The sequence below is a fragment of the Anolis carolinensis genome, chromosome 2 (assembly GCF_035594765.1).
Source record: "Anolis carolinensis isolate JA03-04 chromosome 2, rAnoCar3.1.pri, whole genome shotgun sequence".
In the NCBI taxonomy this organism is placed as follows: Eukaryota; Metazoa; Chordata; class Lepidosauria; order Squamata; family Dactyloidae; genus Anolis; species Anolis carolinensis.
Window position 1 is genome coordinate 202,006,077 of NC_085842.1, and position 23,259 is coordinate 202,029,335.

General features: G+C 40.4%; 1 protein-coding gene across 3 annotated transcripts in view; it reads right to left on the bottom strand.

Annotated features, from left to right (window-relative positions):
• pigg (phosphatidylinositol glycan anchor biosynthesis class G (EMM blood group)) overlaps positions 1–21,750 on the bottom strand; it is a 68,446-nt gene extending 46,696 nt beyond the window's left edge. Inside the window, exons 1-4 of one of the 3 annotated variants that reach the window (XM_008114574.3) lie at positions 21,525–21,746; positions 13,542–13,747; positions 4,485–4,694; positions 975–1,163 (exon numbers count right to left, since the gene is read on the bottom strand). In XM_008114574.3, coding sequence (XP_008112781.2) covers positions 975–1,163; positions 4,485–4,694; positions 13,542–13,747; positions 21,525–21,678 — 759 coding nt within the window. In that variant the 5' untranslated portion in view covers positions 21,679–21,746. Of the gene's footprint in view, positions 1–974; positions 1,164–4,484; positions 4,695–13,541; positions 13,748–21,524 lie in introns of all 3 variants that reach the window. The other 2 variants (XM_008114576.3, XM_062971540.1) reach the window with 2 other exon arrangements.
• Positions 21,751–23,259: the final 1,509 nt, after the last annotated feature.

Genomic DNA, 23,259 nt, shown 5'->3' on the forward strand with positions numbered 1-23,259 from the left:
TTAATGGTAATGAATACCGTATTACTCATTTTGTAGTGTATTCTAGAGCAGTGGTTTAAAAAGCATTTGGTCATGGAACCCTACAAAAGGTATTTGCTTTCCTGTCAAACCCTAATTCTATCCCTGATTTTTGTAAAGTGTTGTGAAGTCACAAAGTTCTGCCTTCTTTCATTTACTCTTATTATCTGAGTGTTTTGTATAGTGCAGAAGATTTTTTGGGGGGGGGAGCCTTTTCATTATAACCACAAAACTTTATTTTCATAGAAGAAAGTATTGGATTGACACTTAATATGATTAATCAAATTGTTTCATTCTTTGCTTACTTGAATAACTTTTGAGTTTGGGCTTTATGTCTGATAGCTGTATATGTAAATCCAGGAGGGTATCCAACTTATTCTTAAATTTGTTATTGGTGTAAGCATAAGCTGAAAAGGTGGACATGAAGGGCAACATTGCTCAGATAGCCTTTCCGGCTACTCACAGGCATATGTCTATCACTTTTACCTAAAAGTCATTTAAATACAAATTTTGCTTTTAAAGCAGAGGTACAATGAATTTCAATAAGATACATGTGAAGTGTATTTCTTTTGACAAATGGATTTTGCATTCACTTGATGTTTTCGCTAGTGTCTGGAAAATGCCCTTTCTGGGGTTTTATTTTAAAATCTGTTTTAAATTTGATTTTTTAATATTTTTCACAGAGCCCCTGTTATACTTTTGTGGAACCCTAGTTCTGCAGAAAAGTTTGGGATCTGTAGTTCTAACGTGCCAGAGTAACATGCAAAAACGCTAAAGGCAAAATTAATATACTAAGCAATGGGATCCCTGTGTGCATTTGTTTGAGAACACAGCCATCACTGAATGTGGTGGGGCTTTCATCAGTTAAAAATGTATGTAGATCAGAGTACAAAACTTGATATGATGTTCCTACTCTCTCAATTAGACAAGATTCACATCCATATATAAAATTTCACCTTGGAGAGGAGAGAAGTATGAATCTTCTTGATGATGCTATCCATTTCAGAAAGTTTGGGTCCTATTAAAATGCTGTTTGGTCCACTGAGGTGGCCAATATGGTCCAGTCCTAAGTAGTGAAGGATGAGTAAGTCCCAGTCTTCTCTTTTCAGCACTTTATCCAAATGTCTGGTTACATTGTTGTCAACCTTTAGGGAAAATGAAATGCCGAAATAAGTTGGAACCTGTATCCAGCCTCACTATACTGTTCATATGTTCAGTTTATAAAATTTAAAGAACCAAGTAATAAATCTTTTATAAAGTGCACATGGAAATATATAAAGGCAGTCCATGGGTTACGAACAAGATAGCTTCTGTAGATTTGTTTTAAAGCTGAATTTGTATGAAAGTCAGAACAGGTACATTGTTTAAATGTAAGGCCAGCCCAAAATATTGTTTTTAGCTTGGGATATAATAGGGAAGGGTTAACGCCCTGTAACTTTTGTTTTGCTGTCTGGGCTCCGGTTTAGAAGATTTCACCTCACTTTCTGTCCTTGTGATAATTGGATTTTGAAAATTTTGGGATGTCTGGAAACAATTGATAAAGTGATAAAGTTTCCAGTGAAGGCACCTTTTTCCTATGATAACTCTTACAGGAGTGTATTTCCCATCCTAGGGGTAGATTTCAGGGACAGGAAGTGAGATTAAATCTTTCTAATGAAGACACAATCAGTAGTAAAAAATCTCACAGTGGTCCTAACTCCACACCATATTAACTAAAGGGAAAATTTAAAATTGCTTGGATTTCTATTTTGAATGAAACTTGGACATATGTTTGTCTTAACATATTATTTTGACCTGCACATATAAAAGCTTAAACATTTTCATATACTGCAAAAGGTCAGGCGCATGTGGCTAGCTGGCACTCCCATTCCCGCCACCAACCTCACTGTCTTAAACTAGACTCATATATAAGTCAGATGTTTGTTACACAGGGACTGCTTATACTCATATGTATTATTTTTCCATAAAATGTAAAAAGAGAAAAAAAGGAGAATGCACATTATCTTGTCTATTTAAGAGAAAATTTACCAAAATTATTTGTTTTCACAGGAGTTAGGAAAATAAATATAGACTTATATAGAATCATAGACTTGGAAGAGACCTCGTGGGCCATCCAGTACAACGCCCTGCCAAGAAGCAGGAAAATCGCATTCAAACACCTCCGACAGATGGCCATCCAGCCTCTGTTTAAAAGCCTCCAAAGAAGGAGCCTCCACCACACTCCAGGGCAGAGAGTTCCACTGCTGAACAGCTTTCACAGTGAGGACGTTCTTCCTAAAGTTCAGGTGGAATCTCCTTTCCAAGAGAGTTGTTTTCACCCGGGAAACCATGTCTCTCAACTGCAGCATGAAGTAAAACATCCCCCAAAAAACACTGACAGAGAAAGAATAGTCTCTAAATCTGGTGAATAAATAATAAAGAGAGAACTGACCTTAATTCCTTATAAACTACTGTTAGTAAGAGTAGATGGACCAATGGTGCTTTGGTCATTCCAAAGATTCTGCAAATTTGCTCAAGCTGAAGGAAGACCACAGTTCTCCTCCTGCACTTTACCCCCCCCCCCCCCACACACACACACACACATAATTGTTGGAGATTCAGGTGTGACAGGAAACACACCCTGAACCCTCCAAGGCTGCATAGTTCTGATATAGAACTCCTGCAAGGTGGGGATACAGTAGGTATCCAACATGTTTCAGCTACTCCCTTTGATGGGAGAAACCCCTAGCCTCTCTCCCTCCCACCACCACCAAAAGCTATCAAGCTAAAACATAAGAAAAAGCAATTATCAAATTTTGAAAATGAGCAGCTACTAGGACACTGCATAAGTATAAGGTAGGTTAATCCAATTTTCAAACAACAGGCATTACACTAATTTTTAAAACATACATAGAAAATCACATTTTCATGTGAGCAATCTATATATATAAAAGAGTGATAGAATTCAGGCACCGAGCAAACCAACAAAACTAAACACCCTCCAAACTCCAAATTTGACCACAGAATCCATTATCCACGCCTCCAGGTTGAAACAACAAAACATCGGGTCAGAACCTCCACGGGATCCACTCACCCCACACTCCTCCAAAACAAGGGCGGGAGAGGGAATGCCCAGCTTGGCCTTTCCCCTCTCTCTGTGACCCCTCCTCCCATGATGTCACTCCCCGGCCGGCCGACAACGGCTGTTCCCCGCGCGCGCCCTGCTCGCAAGCCCCGCCCCCCGGGAGCCGGAGCCCCAGCTTCTCCTTCTGGCTGCCTCCTTCCCCTCACTCGCCGCCATCATCAGGATCCCTCACCAGAGCACCCTCCTGAGCTTCTTCATCAAGTCAGGGAAAACGCCAGGAAGTCACAGGTACCTCCTCCAGGCCAACTTGAATACCATTGAATAGCCTTGCAGCATCAAAGGCTGGCTGCTTCATACATAGGGGACTCCATTGTCGGCCAACTTCAATACCATTGCATAGCCTTGCAGCATCAAAGGCTGGCTGCTTCATACCTAGGGGACTCCATTGTCGGCCAACTTGAATCCCATTGAATAGCCTTGCAGCATCAAAGGCTGGCTGCTTCATACCTAGGGGACTCCATTGTCGGCCAACTTCAATACCATTGCATAGCCTTGCAGCATCAAACCCTGGCTGCTTCATACCTAGGGGACTCAATTGTTGCCCAACTTCAATACCATTGCATAGCCTTGCAGCATCAAACCCTGGCTGCTTCATACCTAGGGGACTCCATGTCGGCCAACTTGAATACCATTGAATAGCCTTCCAGCATCAAAGGCTGGCTGCTTCATACCTAGGGGACTCCATTGTCGGCCAACTTGAATACCATTGAATAGCCTTGCAGCATCAAAACATGGCTGCTTCATACTTAGGGGACTCCATTGTCGGCCAACTTCAATACCATTGAATATCCTTGCAGCATCAAAACGTGGCTGCTTCATACTTAGGGGACTCCATTGTCGATCAACTTCAATACCATTAGCCTTGCAGCATCAAACCCTGCCTGCTTCATACCTAAGGGACTCCACTGTCGGCCAACTTGAATACCATTGAATATCCTTGCAGCATCAAAGGCTGGCTGCTTCATACCTAGGGGACTTCATTGTCAACCAAATTGAATACCATTAAATAGCCTTGCAGCATCAAAGTCTGGCTGTTTCATACCTAGGGGACTCCATTGTCGGCCAACTTGAATCCCATTGAATAGCCTTGCAGCATCAAAGCCTGGCTGCTTCATACCTAGGGGACTCCATTGTTGGCCAACTTGAATACCCTTGCAGCATCAAAGCCTGGCTGCTTCATACCTACGGGGAATCCTCTTTATGCCACCTTCCATGCCACGAAGAAAACCCCACTAAGGACTACGCCACAGCAACGCGTGGCCGGGTACAGCTAGTTAATTATATATATATGCTGATATAACTATGTCCCTCCTTACATCAGCACACCCAGTGAACTTCTTACCTCAGTGTAGTCAGAGACAAAAAAGGATGTAGTTCCATCATACTCTGCAAACTGCTTTGGAAACAGTCTAACCCAAGTGTCATCGCCATAAAAGATGATCCGTTTCCCAGCTGCTTTGGCTTGCCAGATCAAGTTGTCCTCCAGCAAGGCAGGAGAATTGAGGTTCATGATGACATCAATGAAGCCTGGGATGTTGCCAGTGGTTAATGCCTGTAAAAAGAGTGGGGGGCAAAAGCAGAGAGGAGAAAAATGTTTAACACTTCAACAAGGAGGACATTGTACAAATAAGACATATGTGTGCATGGTTGATAAGCCAACCCTATGACACTTGAGTGAAAATAGTTGACCAATAAATGAGAATATTCAGTGCCAAACAATTCTGCCTCATAGCTTTACAATGGGCAAGGAGCCAGTAGTTTCCCAACTGATGCCAAATCATAATTCCAATCATAATGTTTTATTATTATTGTATCCATTTTTATTGTTTTTATTGTAAACATAGGTATAATATCAAAATCAGTCACTATTTCAAAATTCATACAAAATGTTGTCTAATTTTCATAACGTAGCCGATTCCACATTTATCTCCCACCTGTATCTTTCATTATCTCATAGAATCATAGAATCATAGAATAGTAGAGTTGGAAGAGACCTCATGGGCCATCCAGTCCAACCCCCTGCCAAGAAGCAGGAAATCACATTCAAAGCACACCCGACAGATGGCCATCCAGCCTCTGCTTAAAAGCCTCCAAAGGAGGAGCCTCCACCACAGTCTCTCTCTTCCCCACCCCCTTTATCCATTTATAAACCGTCGGATAGTCTCAATAATGGAACACAAGGCAGACTGTAAATTATTAAAATGAGCACAGATTAAAAACATACAAAAGCACAGTAAAATACATAAAATTTATTTTAAACTATCTTTCATAAAAAATTCAATTAAAAACAGCATATAAAAGGTTATCACATTCAATACCTAAAAGCCCAGGAAAATAGAGGAGTACATTCCAGTGGAAAGACAGCAAGGAGGAAAACATCCCAAAGAGAGAGTTACAAAATCTGGAAGCAGCAAAGTCATACTTCTGGCCATCCTGGGTCTAACTTCAAACTTTGAGACAAATCCATTTGTTAGCCCCAGCTTGAATAGAGGCGTTGAATTTAAGAAGCACTTGGCAAGTCAACAAGTACACAAGTCCTATTGATTCAATGGGTCATGTTCACCAAATCTGGCTTTTAAAAAAACCTTACCTGTTCGTCCCCTAACTCTGATATTGAGTTCTGAAGAATTCAAAGTTCACACACTAGATGTGGGCTTGTTATTTATTTTTATATTCTGCTTTTTCCTAAGTTCAGGAGTCAAAGTGACTTACAACAGACTAAAAACACATTGTCTCATGCTTGTTCCTAATAAAGGTACTGCTTGATTGTGTGTTTTGTTGAGATCGAGCATTCCAAGAACTTAGAAGGATTCCAGCTATACAGTGAAAGTAATGTAAATAAGCAATTATATACACGCAATTATATATGAAAGCTAACTAATAACTATATAGCTGTTGCATAGCATGGTATAGTTGCGGTCTACAACAAATCCTTTAAAGGTGCTAATACACACATGGACATCTCACTTGATGCCTGCTAAGGTATTCTGCCCTTATCTAATTGGTTTAGATTACCATGGGCAGCTGCAAAGTGAGATAGCTGGCTTGCAGCCTGTCATCATCATCATCATCAGTTTCCCTGCAATACCTTTGAGATCTACACAACCCTGGTCTAAGCATTCATGGGGTGAGAAGACGGGAGATGGGAGAAAGCCTGACTGTCCTTCACTGAAGTACAAAATCTCAAAAGCCCCTCTTCAGGGAGGCAGCACCAAAATCTGATACTTAAGAATAGCCCTTTATGATCTCATTGGATGCAACCTTCAATCATATTATAGGGGACAGGCCTTGGTGATATCATTAAGCACGATGTACACAGACTATTAACGACAACTGCTAATAACATGATATTCATTTCAAAAACAAAACATACATTCTGACAAACAGAAAACATTTATCTGGTTGGAAAGTACAATTTCCAAACTCTCCATTAAGCAGAAACACACAAAAAAGTAGCTTTTAAGACTACTTCTAATACCACATGAGTGTTATTATCTAGCCAAAGGAAGTTCCTTAAGCTCTGCATTAAGTTTAAAAAGCTTTTCCCAGTTCTATTAACACTTTTACAAGTTTTGCTTTTAAAAACACACGGAAGCCTACAGATACCTTTTCAAGCAATATGAAAATCTTGCAAATTCTACTTTTAATATTTCTCCATATGCCAGTGTACTTCTATAGCCACTTTCTTTTTCTTTCTTTCTTTCTTGACAATGTAATGTGAAATTGCCCCCACACTCCTCACAAAACCATGATCATGATGATGATGTTACTAATAAACAAAAAGTACTTTAGGAAAGTGGAAGAGATTATTATATTAATGATGGAGACAGCGTGACAGGACAGAGATCAACAGGGCAGCCCTATGTATAAAACACTATTCAAAAGAAATCTCTACAGAGTTCAATAGGATTTACAACTTTAAAAGGTTGAGAATCCCACATATTACAGCCATGATGTTAATGTTTTGGAGAAGAGAAGATATAATTGGAGAGACAGAAGGAAAAACGAAGGAAAATGGTGGATGGAGCTAAACAAAGGAGAAAGACAATGAGAGAAAGGAAGGAAGGGTGGGGAAGGAGAAGAGAGAAGACAACAGTAACCAGGAGTGCTGCTTCTTAAACTGTGGGTCCTGATGCCAAGTATGGTCCCTTAGTTGAATGATGGTGTCACCAAACATTGGCAACACTAAAAAGTTTTTGAATGCACCTAGACATTTACACAAATCTGTTAGCAACAAGGCGCAGTGTTTACAGTGGAGTCTGCAGAAAATACCTCAGCTGTATTTTATAAAAAGGAAAATCGGCCTTTTAGCAAGCCTTGCAAATGCTGATGTATTATCAGCAAATGTTCAATTTTTATATCTGTTTCATATATACCTAGAGGCACCAAAAATAAATTCAGGTTGAAACCCTGATCTGAAGGATTTAGTAAGGGAGAAAAAATGCATAAAGAAGAGCAAGAAGAATGGGGGAGAAGACAAGTGCAACTAGAAAGGGGAGCGAAAGATAAGGAAAGGGAAATAAAAGTGTTGTGTGGATGAATATAGAACAAAAAAAAGAGAATGGGAGAGAAGATGTTTATCCAAGAACTGAGGTGGGCACATGAGAAAAACAAAGAGGAAAGAGAAGAATGTATACCTGTAGAACATGTAAATAGAGGAGGAAAAAATGTCGCAATAGGAAAGGTCACAAAACAGCAATCCTATATTTGAAAACCTCTGGGGCAGCAAATGTTCTTCCCCAAATTAAGCCGTTGTGTTAGAGAGACAGTTTGAGAAACTTTTAAATGAAGAGGGTAGAAATAAGCCATGGCACGTTGGGAAGTCTACAGCAGTTGCTCCAAAACAGCCTGAAGATACAATCCTCCCTCCAAAAATAAACCTTTCAGGACAGCACTTTTGCTTAGAGATTCCCCCCTCACCTTGTGAATAGGGACCAGGTACTGTGACCTGGTAAATCCAGCTACAGCTATCCTACTAGCCATATTTAAGGAAAGGGGTGAAAACAAAACCAGCTTGGAAAAGAGTTGGTAGGATGGGGGGGGGGGGGGAGTGGAGTAGATACACATGAACTCATATAGTGCATGTTGAATCACATGGTGATTAAGAGAAACACACTGGGAGTTCATCTGCTTTGGGAGGCTCAGGGCCCCATCTCTTACAAGGTCTTGGTTTTTTAAACCAAATTATTCTCTCTCACCAGCTGTCTTTGTCTAAGATGTACAGTACAACAGCCACTTTGTGGTATGTCCTATCATGGCAGCTGTTTCCCAAAGGTATCCACAACACTGTTGAAATTCCAGGTCCCAAAGGCTCACCAAAATACCATAAAAGCAGTGAATACCTGGGTCATCATTACAACCTGTCCTTTCAGAAAGTAAAAGGAATCAGCCTTCACAAACAACTATTTTGGGATACAGGTTGCAACATCCTATTTTGGGAACCTTTTAAGGGCATGCATATAAATTAATTGCATCTGCTCATTAACTCCTAAATAAGGCACTTCTCAGCACTGGGATATTTAATTAGAAAGTCATTTAACGTTAGCACTGAAGAATTAATATCCTGGTGCACAAAACAGTGTTCCATTTCCTTTGCTACAGGCATCTGAATGATTGAATTTATTTTTAGAATGATTAGGTTGTAGGTATGTAGAGTTTTTTTCCCCTAAATTCTCACAGCCAAAGGAATTTGATTTTGTTTTGAATGTAGGATTAAAAGTCACCTGCTGTGTTTGACATCAGGTTGCACACGTTCTCCACAATAATCTTTTATGACATTTCTTATAATTTTCTATTAGATGAGTAAAACAATTCATGCCTGGTTTAGGACAGAAATAACCTTGTTGGAGGACCTATGCTGGGAACAAGACAGGGAGAATCCATTGTTAGTTCTACTGTGTTTTTTTAAAAATATATTATCAGTTAAATCAATCTTATAAAATGTTTGGCCAATTTCTGATCCAGAGGAACAGTTTCAAAGTATGTCCAATATGATCTGGCTGTGCTCTACCAAAAGGACTTGTGGACTAATACTCAACCACTTCGCCATTGGCCTGTGGAAATTACTTTAAATAAAAGAAATTAACCCTTTGCACTCTCTTTGAGGGTCTGGGGGAAGGTTATGTACAATCTTCCAAACTCTGGTAGTTGCTCATTCATGGTTCCCATAAAGCCATTTGAGAGAAGTCATCAGGAGTTTTAGAGGAGTGTTATGTTTATGATGCCTAGCAACATCTCTTTGCTGTAAGTCCTCATCCATCAATGGGAGACAGTAAAAGATTGCAAACACATTGAAGCTCAAGCTAAACAAAAGCACATACTTTTCACAAAAGATAATCTGGGATGAGGAATACAATTAATCTCTAATGGGGGTACACACCTGAAAAGTAACATTTGCAACCCAGACAGCTTCCGTACCTGGCAAGTGGCTACTATGGCCAAAGGTGCCTTTGCCTAGTTTCAGATGAAGTGCTAGTCATTCACATCACTTCCTGGAGAAGGCTCTTGCTCCAGTGATGCATGTCTTCTGTTTAGACTATCACTTGGGGCTGCCAGCAAAAAGTACTCATAAATTTTACCTCCATGCAAAATACCTGTTTCTGAGCATACATATTACACCAGTACAATGGGTAGGCAATTTATTAGCTGGCATTATTTTTACTCAGACTTAATTATGATGCTATAACAATGGACAAACAATGGTTACCTGCCATTTTTTAACTGCAATAATCCACATCACTCGCTATGCTAGCTTGGGGTGATTACAGTATCAATTTAAAACTATATGTAGAACCACATCTGTTCACTCCTATCCACAATAGTTTGAGGGGAATCCCTCCTCTTATATGTACCTGCCCATAGCTCAGGGTCTGTGTCAGGGTCTCTGTCACATATTCTACTATGGACTAGTATAACTTCTGTGTTATACATATTTGGATGATTTCAAATGTAGCTTTGCTCCCTTTTTAAAATATAATTTCTCATTTTATCATTAAAGTTGTTCATTATGATTGTAATTCATATACTGCCTGAGGGCTCTTTGTGGGGATGAATGAACACTAAGAAGGATTTACAAATTTATATTCTTAATGTTAAATATTAAAAACCCATTTCCAGAGGTTTCTACTAATTAATGTCTAGAACTATTTATTTGTCCAATTTTAAATGACTACATGGTCTAGCAGCTCATGATTTTGATAACAGACATTGGGGCTACATAGCTCAGGGTAGCATAGGATAGAGGAATTATGCTAAAGCTGGCTATTCACCATTGCATCGGATGCTGGCATCTGCTGAAGTCATCAAGATGTCTTAGCAGATGACACATTTGGATATGGAAGTATACAAGTTTGGTGAGGCACTATCAATCTTTGGTAGTGAAGGCTAAAGACCTTGTAAAACTACAAATCCAAAGTTTCCACAGGATTGAGCCTTGGCAGTTAAAAGTGGTGTAGAACTGGATTTATTCTACCATGTAGATGTACCTTATGTCTGTAATTTAAATGGTAGGATGTACAGAGTACTGCTTCAAACTATATTACAAGTAATAATTTTGATACTGACTGTTTGCCAGGTTTCAATTTCCTAGCTGGTGTGATTAGCTGAACTGTTTTAGAATAAAAATTTACACTCCACTTTTAGAGAAGCAGTCATATTTTCAGATTTTTTTCAGTACCCTGGGCTCCTGGTAGCCCCTAATGATTGGTACCAGGATCCCTATAGATACCAAAATACATGGATGCTTATATAAGGAGTATTGTAAAATGGTACCCTTGATATAAAATAGCAAAATTGGGGTTAATATTTCCAATGGAGGAGACACAGATTATTGAAATGCACAGTCCATGGATATGTAGGGCTGAAAGTACTCAAGTTCATTTATTCGCTTGTTATCATATTTCAGGATTTTGCCTACTTTTGGTTTCAGGGTCCAGGTGCCTTTATTATGCACATATGTACAGCTGATTCAGTGTAATAAAAATGCTTACATCTAAAACTTAATCTGGATTTATTAGAGAATGAACAATAATACATAATACATATTAAAAATGATGAGTCAAATGACAAGCTAGCATATGCAATATCAAAACTAATTCTGATTATCATGCATTAACGTCTGATACTGCCTTTGTCCTGCTGACTAGGAATGTTGGGAATAGCAGTTCCAAACACCTGCAAAGCATACAGCTGGGGAAAGATTGGCCTACTGCTTATAACAAGGTTTAAACGTTTTGCTACTGGCTAAGTAGAAAAGAAAAAGTAGCAAGAAAAAAGGAGACAGCAAGCAATCTTAATAAAGTGTTATTAAAACCTGAATTACAAAAGCATACACACAAAAGATTTAATTTCATTTGAATTACAGTTTCCACATGAGAGTTCTTCTTCAACACAATCTTATATTGTCACTCATCAGTCTTCCCCAAGATGATGCCCTCCACATCTTTTGGACTATTTCTTCCATAACTCACAGGCACTGAGCTAATTCTAAAATATTTGGTGACATTACTCTGGGGAACACTGCAGCCGCATAACACTTAACCAAAATGGGGTTTTTTTATAATGGAAAGAAGGTACTGATCTTACATCTAGAACTTCACGGCTCTGAATATCTGCAGGCACTTGCAGATAGAATGAAACCATAGGCTTACATGCAGATGATTTCTCAATGGCCCCTGTATCGAACACACCATCTGTGAACAGATGGTGTGTGACAATTGAGTTACTGTGCTGAAATTGGCTGGCCCATCATTCTTCTCCGCACTCACATAGAGCAACAACTATGGTGCAAAAGGTGCTCCAGATGGGAGCCACACTTTAAAACTGTTTGAGCTATTTGTTTAAATATATATTCAGCCTGCCTCAGTCGCATTTAGCGCCACATTATAATCAGCTAGAATAGCCCAATCTTCACACCTTTAAAGTAAGTGGGAGTCCATCCTTTCACAACTTTCTAAACTTTTGGGATCCGTTGCCTGTAATTCATAACACTAATTTAAGCTTAGAAGAGTATGTTTATAAATATCTTAGTCACTGCTGTCCTACAACAGCCAGAACATCACAAATGAGATCTGCAAACTGATCGCTTTAAATAAAAGGTCACCACTAATCCTTCATCACTACATCTTTAATTAATGGTAATGGTTCAGTAATTAAAAGTACTAAATAATATTTTCATGTTTAGAACAGTTGGTATTTGTTATCTTAGGCAAGCGTAGGGAGTCATTATTTTTTCTAAATGCAATTAATTACAGAAAAGAAGGTTAGTTTACCATTACATTTCTTGCAACATAGGTCAAGAGTAGAACAATTTTTTGCATTAGTTTTGTCCTGAAACTTCCCAAATTGGATCAAAACACTCCCTAATATTTCCAGAAAATTAAAAAATTTAAAAAAGCTCAGAGAAGTCACAGGATATTGCGCTGGGTCTGAAATTCAGTACCCTGCAAATACCCATTTTCTCTCTGTATGTTAAATGGAAATTTCCAGCCATCTGGCTACAAAATATATTTCTTAATTTTTAGGCCAGGGATGGCAATTGCAGCAGGCCCATGGGCCACTTTTATGCTCTATGAACTGCTGGGGAGGGGATATGGATTACTTTTATTTGTGTCAGAAGCGACTTAAGAAACTGCAAGTCGCTTCTGGTGTGATTACTGAAAAGTATAGGTCTCAGAAAACAAAGCACTTGCTGACGATAACCATCATCTGAACTCAGTACCTATATATACTTAATAGAAGTTTGTCACCAGTAGTCCTAATCCATTGTGCATTTCTGTTGCAAAACATTAAACTTACAACTTCAACCGAACTACAAAAGAAGTTTTCACTCCTAAACAAGTACAAACAATTTAGATTAAGGATAGGGTCCAAAGAATCAAAGTATAATACACAACCAAGTACAGAATGTTGTACTAAGTAGATAATACTGCTGATGAACAGACAACTCTATTTAAAAGCAGGCTCAATTCTTCAGCAGTGGAAAATGTTTAGAAGGAGGCTGCTATCAAAATGATCTCAGCATATACATACCTATGCCCTAGTTTCTGACTTAAAATGAGAACGGGGTAGGAAATAAAGGAATCAAGCAGCTCCTTTGAGGTTAAATGATCTGTGTCAGAATAAGATTTTATGGACATCAATCACCGCTTTTGATACACAATGTTTCTGCTGGGTCTCAAAGATGCTGCAGGATTCCTGCACTGTCCCCTCCCTTCCAATTTACGCTGAAAGCGACAAAAGCAACTATTCCTTTGAAAACTGTTGTTTTAAAATTACAGTTGTTCGAAACCAGAAAGTCCTCCCAAATGGAGCAGAGGAAAGCAAATGCATTCTAAAACACCTTTAGGCAGGTAAAAAAATCAAATGAGTATATTTTAATATACAGAATATCAGAACCTACTTTGATTCGAGGCATAGTGACTGTAGGTGGCTTAGCTTCTGCAACAAAACTATGAGATGTTCCTTTTTCGATCAGCTGCGTTGTATAGGGCATGAATTGTTCCCCTTTTGAACCAAAAACAAAGTCATCCCGCAGGGCATCAATTAGCACTATGACTGTCCTTTTGAAGAGAGGAGATGGAAGCTTGGTCCAGTTGGAAAATGATCCTAAAATATATATACACATAAGGAATATACATCAATCCAAGTTGGTTAGTATTCAAATCAAAATACCAGTACAGATCAAGCATCCATTATTTGGAATTCCAATATGTTCTAAAACTGAAACTCTCCACATGGTGTGCTGAGATAGTGACACCTTTGCTTTTTGATGGTTTACTGTACACAAACTGTAATGCACAAAAATATTCAAAATGCTGCATAAGGATAACTTCAAGCTATGTGTGTAAAGTGTTTATGAAACAAATGAATTTCATGTTTAGACTTGGGTCTTATCCCCAAAATGTCTCATTGTGTACAAATGTGCAAGTACAGATACCCGAAAATCCAGAAAATTTCACCCGGGCTGTGGCGCAGGCTGGTTAGTAGCCAGCTGCAATAAATTACTGTGACCAAGAGGTCATGAGTTCGAGGCCAGCCCATGGCGGAATGAGCACCTGACCATTAAAATAAAATAAATAGCCCTTGCTCGTTGCTGACCTACGCAACCCGAAAGATAGTTGCATCTATCAAGTAGGAAATTTAGGTATCATATGTGGGTAGGCTAATTTAACTAATCTACGACACCCTAAAAAAATTGTCCAGCAAGCGTTTGAAATGAGGAAGTTGCCATCGCAGTGGATGATGAAGCAGCTGCTCCCCCTGTGGCCGGAATCAAGCATATCCTCAGGAAGCTGGAAAAGTTTAAATTGCCTCTATGTCTGTCTCTGTCTCTGTTCTATGTGTATATGGCATTGAGTGTTTGCCAATTATGTGTATATTATAATCCGCCCTGAGTCCCCTTTGGGGTGAGAAGGGCAGAATATAAATACTGTAAAATATAAATACTGTAAATAAATAAATAAAATCTAAAACAATTGTGGTCCCAAGCATTTCAGATAAAAAAATATTCAAATTGTATCAATGCTCTTGTCGCACCTCAGAATAGTTCATCTTGCTATAGACACTCAGTCAGACACAGGAAAAGTCTTTTGTAGTTTTATTGAGCAAAAGCAAATATATAAATCAAAGCAGGCAGTTGAATGGTTTTTCAAAGTTGCAGTAAAAGAATCAATAGGAATCCAATTAGTTCATAAGCCATAGAAATCCATTAGTCCATAAAACATAGCAATCCAATAATCCATAAGTCAAGGCAGTAGATAGTAGATCCAAAAGAACAAGGCCCAAAGGTACAAAGATCCAGGAAACTTCTCCTAGGCACGAAGCAAGAACATCCACACAGATGAAGCGAGGCTTTGTTTTGATGAAGAGCTATCTGCAAACACACACTTTAAAAAGCACCCCAGGAAGGCATTTCTTTTCCCAGAAGAGGCTTCTCTCGTCTCTCTCTTCCCCACCAGCCTCACACTCCTACGGGGCTGAAATCCTTTCCATAACAACCGGTCAGCCCTGGATAATTCAAGGTCTCCGTTATCTCGCACCTGGACCGGGACTTGAGACATTTCTTGCTCATTAATTCCCATGGGAATGTCATCTATGACTTCTGGGGTCAACAGTTCATTCTGCTCAAACTGCAATTCTCGAGCCTCTGAATCAGCCTGTATTCCCATGCCATCTCCCTGCAGCCCATCTTCTGACTCAACTGGCTCTTGTATCTGAAACCCAGAATCCCCTTTTTCATCCTCACTCTGGCTATACTGTGGCTGAGTCACAACAGCTCTTACTTCTTACAAACCCCTTTAATAATATGGATAAAGAAATAGTCTCTATGGTAATATGGATGATTAAAACCATAATCAAAAACCATAACTCTGGTGTTGAGAAATGTGCCTGTTGATTAATCCCCACTAGAGTAGACCTATTTCATCAATTACTAAATGGCAACACATCAGAAAATCCCTCTGATTCATTGGTTCTACACTACTCAGGAAAAAACTCGTTAATCTCCACCAAAGCTGTTGCTGTTTCTATTTGATTTCATGAACATCTCAAACCTTTCTCCTAGAAAAAAATGGGTTGTTAGCAGGGAGAAATTTGCATTCTATCTTTTCGTTCAGTGTGCTCTCATGGGGTAGTTCACTTCTGACAGCAGTTATTTTGAGAGCCATATAATTTGTTTTGCAATACTATTTCTCCACGTGTGCGCAAAAAGAAGAAACGTACACAGAAGCAAGAGATTTCCACATGCAACAAGCAAACTGGATACCAAACACAACAGCAATTTACAGATCCCATGGGAGGGAAAAAGAAACCTAGGCAAATGTAATGACAAGCAAATCTTCTAGACTTCAGCAGGAATCACTAATGAGTAAAAAGGGCAAAGGGTTAGAATTGTTAGTTGGTGATATACAAATGGGGATGGGGAAAAATGCTAAACAGCCAATCCAACTAGATTCTTTGAGATTCAGCTCTGTTCAAAATGCTGGTTATGACTTTTAAAGCCTTTTACGGATAAGGTACAGGCTATTTCGCTAACCTCAACACCTTGCACGAATCTGCCCAGGCCCCAAGATCCTCAGGAGAGGCCTTTCTCTCTGTCCCATCTCCATTGCAAGCTCTGTTGGTAGATATAAGAGAGTGGGCCTTTTCTCTTGGTGTCTGTCCCTCTGGAGCTCCCTTCTTCCCAGAGAAGCCAGAATGCCCCCCTCCCTGCTGTCCTTCTGGCATCAAGACCAACCCCAGATAATCCTGGTGCTATGAGAACAGTGAATGCTGCAGCCTTCTCTAGTGCATCCTCTCTTCTCAGATATCACAGCAAGAATGACCGGGCCCATTTGATACTACTGTGGCACCCAGGGAAGAGATACGAAGAGAAGCGAAAGGGGAAAGGAAGCTATTCCTAACAAAAGTCAACCTCTTTGCCTTGCTACTGAATATAGTTGGTTTTCCATATCCACAGATTCTGCATCCACTGATTCAAAGATCCATGGCTTGAAAATATTACCAAAAAAAAGCATTCTAAAATGTAAACCTTGGTTTTGCTATTTTATATAAAAGACACAATTTTAATGTGAGCCCAGTTTGGGGGGCATATATAATTATGCTACGTAACACTATTTTTGTTCTGGGTTATAAATGCCATTTCCTAATTGGTTCTATCATTAAAACTTTGTTTTTGCGGGATATCCTGCAGCACAGTTTTTCAATGAATATCTTATAGAGCAGGGGTCCCCAAACTAAGGCCCGGGGGCCGCATGCAGCAGGTTCGAATCTGGGGAGCAGAGTGAGCACCTGCTGTTAGCTCCAGCTTCTGCCAACCTAGCAGTTCAAAAACATGCAAATGTGAGTAGATCAATAGGTACCGCTCCAGCAGGAAGGTAATGGCGCTCTGTGCAGTCATGACCTTGGACGTGTCTACAGACAACGGCGGCTCTTCGGCTTAGAAATTGAGATAAGCACCAACCCCCAGAGTCAGACACGACGGAACTTAACGTCAGGGGAAATCTTTACCTTTACCTATGTTATGCGTGCAAAAGGGATGGCTAGGAGGTGATATGAAATACGTGCTTAAATATCTGAAAGGATGTCACACTGAAGATGGAGCAAGCTCCTGGTCTCTTCTTCCAGGGAAGGGTCATGCTTACATTGTTGAATTAATGCCATTTGACACTAATAAAGGCCACAGCTTAGCTTTTGACAGGATAAATGGTAAGAACTGTATTTTTCTTGCTATGAGTTCAAAGCAAGATTAAATTAAAGGATCATGGAAGAGATGCGTCTAGGAGTGCCTCTACTACACACTTTAGGATTAATGCCATTTATTGCCACTTAAACCGCCATGACTCCATTCTTTGGAAACCTGGGAGCTGTAAAAGCATAGAAGTTGGAAGAGACCACAGGAGCCATCCAGTCCAACTCACTGCCATGCAGGAAATCACAATCAAAGCAACCCCAACAGATGGCCATCCATCTGTTTAAAAAGCAGATTAAACTCTGTTTAAAAGCCTCCAAAGAAGGAGCTTCCACCACTGAGGCAGAAAGTTCCACTGCTGAACAGCTCTTATAGTCTGGAAGTTCTTCCTAATGTTCAGGTGGAATCTCCTTTCCTGCAATTTGAACCCTTTGCTCCACTGAATCCTAGTTTCTAGGGCAGCAGAAAACAAGCCTGTTCCCTCTTCCTTATGACAGCCTTTCACATATTTATATATGGCTGTAATGTCTCCTCTCAACCTTCTCTTCTGCAGACTAAACATGCTCAGTTCTTTAAGGTACTCCTCATTGGAATTCATGGTCTCAAGACCTTTGATCATTTTAGTTGTCCTCCTCTGGACACCTTCCAGCTTGTCAATATCTCTTTTGAACTGTGGTGCCCAGAATTGGACACAGTATTCCAGGTGAAGTCTAACCAAAGCAGAATACAAAGTCACAATGACTTCCCTCCATCTAGACACTATACTCCTTTTGCTACAGCCCAAAGTCCCATTGGTTGTTTTAGCTGCTGCATCATACTGTTGGCTAATGTTCAACGTGTTGTCCACAAATACTCCAAGATCATTCTCACATGGACTGCTGTTGAGTCAGGCATCCCCCATCCTGTATCATTGCATTTCATTTTTTTCTGCCTGAGTGTAGTATCTTACACTTGTCCTTGCTGAAATTAATTTTGTTAGTTTTGGCCCAGCTCTCTAAGCTGTTTAGATAAATTGAATTTTGATCATTTTTTACAGAGTATTAGCTATCTCTCCAAATTTGGTGTCATCTGCAAACTTGATAAGCACCAAGTCTCTAGAACAGCAAAAAACAAGCCTGTTCCCTCCTCCTCATGACAGCCTTTCACATATTTATACATGGCGATCATGTCTCCTCTCAACTTTCTCTTGTGCAAGCTACACATACTTTTTATTTGTTTTATTTATTTAGGAAATTTATACCCTGCCTTTCCCCATTCAAGGGACCAAGGCGGCTTACAGCCCTCAATATATACAATATAATAATATATAAGAGGAGCCCCCAGTGGCGCAGTGAGTTATATAGGAGGAGCCCCCAATGGCGCAGCGAGTTATATAGGAGGAGCCCCCTGTGGCACAGCGGGTTATAAAGGAGGGGCCCCAGGGGCACAGTGGGTTATATAGGAGGAGCCCCCGGGGGCACAGCGGGTTATATAGGAGGAGCCCCCAGTGGCGCAGTGGTTCAAATCCGGGGAGCGGGGTGACCTCCCGCTGTTAGCCACAGCTTCTGTCAACCCAGCAGTTCAAAAACATACAAATGTGAATAGATCAATAGGTACTTCACTGGCGGGAAGGAGCATGCTCCATGCAGTCATGCCAGCCACATGACCTTGGAGGTGTCAACAGACAATGCTTGGTCTTAGGCTTAGAAATGGAGATGAGCACCAACCCCTCAAAGTCAGACACAACTAGACTTAATGTCAGGGGAAAACTTTTACCTTTACCTAATACAGAGGAATAATAATATTGTAATGTAATAGTGCTAGTATATTTTATGTAATATCAATAATGTTGTAATAAAATATATTGTATATTGTATATAGTAATCTGCTGCCAAGCACAATTCATAGTGCTGGCTTTAGCCTATAAATCCCTAAACAGTTCTGGTCCAGCTTACCTATCCAAACGCATTTCCCTTTATGAGCCAGTTAAGAGCACTAAGATCATCTGGGGAGGTCCTGCTCTCAGTCTCACTGCCATTGCAGATGCGAATGGTGGGGATAAGAGACAGGGCCTTCTTGGTGATGGCCCCTTGGCTATGGAACTTCCCCCCCATTGAGATTAGATCGGCCCCCTCCCTCCTGGTATTTAGGAAACAACTTAAAACTTAGTTATGTAAACATGTATTCTGCAAGTAATAATAACATCAAAACAGATAAATGACAACCTTGGGATCAGTGCAATGTCTAAATGTCTAATATGTTTTAGGTCTTAATGGTTTAATTTTGTTTCATGCCATTGTTTTAAACTTGAGATGTACGGTTTTAGTATAATAGTTTTAATGGTTTAATTTTGTTACATGCCATTGTTTCAAACTTGAGATGTACTGTTTTATTATATGTGTGGCATTGAAATTTTGCTATTTACTTGATGTACACTGCTTTAATTCCCCCCAGGGGTGAGAAAAATAGTATAAAAGTGCAATAAATAAATAAACAAATAAATAGTAAGGTAAAGGTTTTCCTCTGACATTATGTCTAGTTGTGTCTGACTCTGAGGGCTGGTGCTCATCTCACTTTCTAAGCTGAAAAGCTGGTGTTGTCTGTAGACACCTCCAAGGTCATGTGGCCGGCATGACTGCATGGAGCACTGTAAATAAATACAACTTATGATATGAACAATATATTATATAATATTATTAGTATAATGTACTGGTAGTGTGATATATATATATATATATATATATATATATATATATATATATATTGGTATAATAATGTAATACAATATAATATATAATAATATACAGTGTTCCCTCACTTATCACGGAGGTTAGGTTCCAGGACCACCCGCAATAAGTGAAAATCCACGAAGTAGGGAGGCTATATGTATTTTAATATTTATACATTATTTTAGTAGTTATACACTATTTTAAGTCTTTATCAACCAATTGTGTGTTGATAAATCTCCTCCTCCTCCTTCTCCCGTTGCCACTTGGGCTCCTTTTCTCTCCCTTTGGCTTCTACTTCCTCCCTTCCTTAGGCTATAAATTGTAATTTTTTATGATTTATAAGAGTCTTTTAGAATTTATTGAAAAACCACAAAACAGCGAATCCACAAAAAGTGAACCACGAAGTAGTGAGGGAACACTGTAATGTATATTATATATTACATATAATATTACTAGTAACATTGCAGTATAATGTGTTATTACTTTTGATACAGATGTGGATTTGTTTTTGGGATTTGGAGGGTTGGTTATTTTTGTCTTTGTTCAGCTTCTCACAGCATTTAATATTTGCCAATATCTGTTGTAAACTGCCCTGACTTTCCTTGGGGAGATAGGGCGGGATATAAATAAAGTTAACCCGGTGGCGAAGTGCATTAAAGCACTGAGCTGCTGAACTTGCAGACCAAAAGGTCCCAGGTTCAAATCCCGGGAGCGGAGTGAGCGCCCACTGTTAGCTCCAGCCAACCTAGCAGTTGGAAAACATGCAAATGTGAGTAGATCAATAGGTACCGCTCCGGCGGGAAGGTAACGGCGCTCCATGCAGTCATGCCGGCCACATGACCTTGGAGGTGTCTATGGACAACGCCGGCTCTTCGGCTTAGAAATGGAGATGAGCACCAACCCCCAGAGTCAGACATGACTGGACTTAACGTCATGGGAAAACTTTACCTTTTATTACTGAGTTGCTGTGCGTTTTCCAGGTTGTATGGCCATGTCTCAGGAGCATTCTCTCCTGATGTTTTACCCACATCTATGGGAGGCATTCTCAGAGATTGTGAGATCTGTGGGAAACTAGGCAAGTGGGGCTTATATGTCTGTGGCATGTCCAGGGTGGGAGAAAGAACCCTTATCTGTTGGAGGCAAGTGTGAATGTTGCAATGGGCCGACTTGATTAGCATTGAGTAGCCCTGCAGCTTCAAAGCCTGGCTGTTTCCTGCCTGGAATTATTTGTTATTATACTACAGAGCGATGGCAGTTGTCAAACTGTATTAATTCTACACAGTAAGCAATGGATTCAAATTGCGGGGGGAAAGAGAATTTTTTTCCCAGGGCCCTTCCACACAGTTCTATATCCCAGAATATTAAGGCAGAAAATCCCACAATATCTGCCTTGAACTGGGTTATCTGGATTAAAGCAGATAATGTGTGGAAGAGCCCGGGGCCAAGGAGGAGAGCGGCCTCTTCCGCCAGGCCCGGCCTGTCTTACCTGAGGCCGGCGGCTCCGGAGGAGGAATAGGAGCCGCCCCGCGGCGGGGGCGCAACCTGACCGGCGCCGGGAAGAAGCCTCTGAGGAAGAGGCCGGCCCCCAGCGCCTGCACCAGGAGGCACGACGCCGCCAAAGCCGCCGAGCGCAGCCGCATCCTCCCTCTCTCTCTCTCGCCCCGACACCGCCGGCACCTGCACTCCCGCCGCTCCCTCCTCAGCCCACGGGGGCGGGCAGGACGCCGAGCCCGCCAATGAGCGGACTCGCCGCTTCACAAGCGTGCGCAGGGATTGGATGAGCGGCTGCCTATCCCGAGCCAGAATCCACTTCCTCTACGAGACTCCCAGAGGCAACTTATCCAAGGCGAGAACCAATCAGAGCGAGAGAACGGCGAGGCGGAGACTACATTTCCCAGAAAGCCCCGCACGCAGCGCTTTCACTGTTAAAGCACCAGGTTAGCCGTAGCTCTTCCATGCTGTGCGCCACTCTGTTCAAACACGCTATGTAATAGCATTTGAAAAATTGCCTGTTCTTGGGTTGTTGTATGTTTTCCGGGCTGTATGGCCATGTTCTATAAGTATTCTCTCCTGACGTTTCGCCCACATCTATGGCAGGCATCCTCAGAGGGATGGAGAAACTAAGCAAGGAAGGTTTATATATACAGTAGAGTCTCACTTATCCAACATAAACGGGCCGGCAAAATGTTGGATAAGCGAATATGTTGGATAATAAGGAGGGATTAAGGAAAAGCCTATTAAACATCAAATTAGGTTATGATTTTACAAATTAAGCACCAAAACATCATGTTAGGCAACAAATTTGGCAGAAAAAGTAGTTCCATACACAGTAATGTTATGTTGTAATTACTGTATTTACGAATTTAGCACCAAAATATCACGATGTATTGAAAACATTGACTACAAAAATGCGTTGGATAATCCAGAACGTTGGATAAGTGAGTGTTGGATAAGTGAGACTCTACTGTATCTGTGGGAGGTCCAGGGTGAGGGAAGAACTCTTGTCAGTTGGAGGCCAGCGTAAATGTTCCAGTTAATCACCCTAATTTGCTTTGAATGGTTACATCTACTAGCTACTTTCTGCCTGGGGGCATTCTTTGTTAACTGCCCCTAGTTCCCAAGTCTCAGAGTGTTGCTTCTTATTTACTGTTCTGATTTTTGAGTTTTTTAATACTGGTAGCCAGATTTTGTTCATTTTCATGGTTTCCTCCTTTCTGTTGAAGTTGTCCACATGCTTGTGGATTTCAATGGCTTCTCTGTGTAGTCTGACATGATAGTTGTTGGAGTGGTCAAGCATTTCTGTGTTCTTGGTTTGAAAGTGTTCTTTCCTGTATAATTGTGCAGTACTTACTTCGAAAGTAGTTGTTCTACTCCAGAAACGTTTGTTTTTGTGGCTGCCACAAACTAAGTTGAATTGGGTTGTTGTATGTATTCCAGGCTGTATGGCCATGTTCCAGAAGTATTCTCTCCTGACGTTTCACCCACATCTATTGCAGGCATCCTCAGAGGTATGGAGAAACTAAGCAAGGAGGGTTTATATATATATATCTGTGGAAAGTTCAGGGTGAGAGAAAAAAAACCTCTTTGTCAGTTGTAGGCCAGTGTGAATGTTGTAGTTAATCACCTCAATTAGCATTGAATATCTCCTGGCTTCCTGCCTGGGGGCATCCTTTGTTCAGAGTCGTTAGTTGCCCTTGATTCCTATGTCTGGTTTTCAGAGT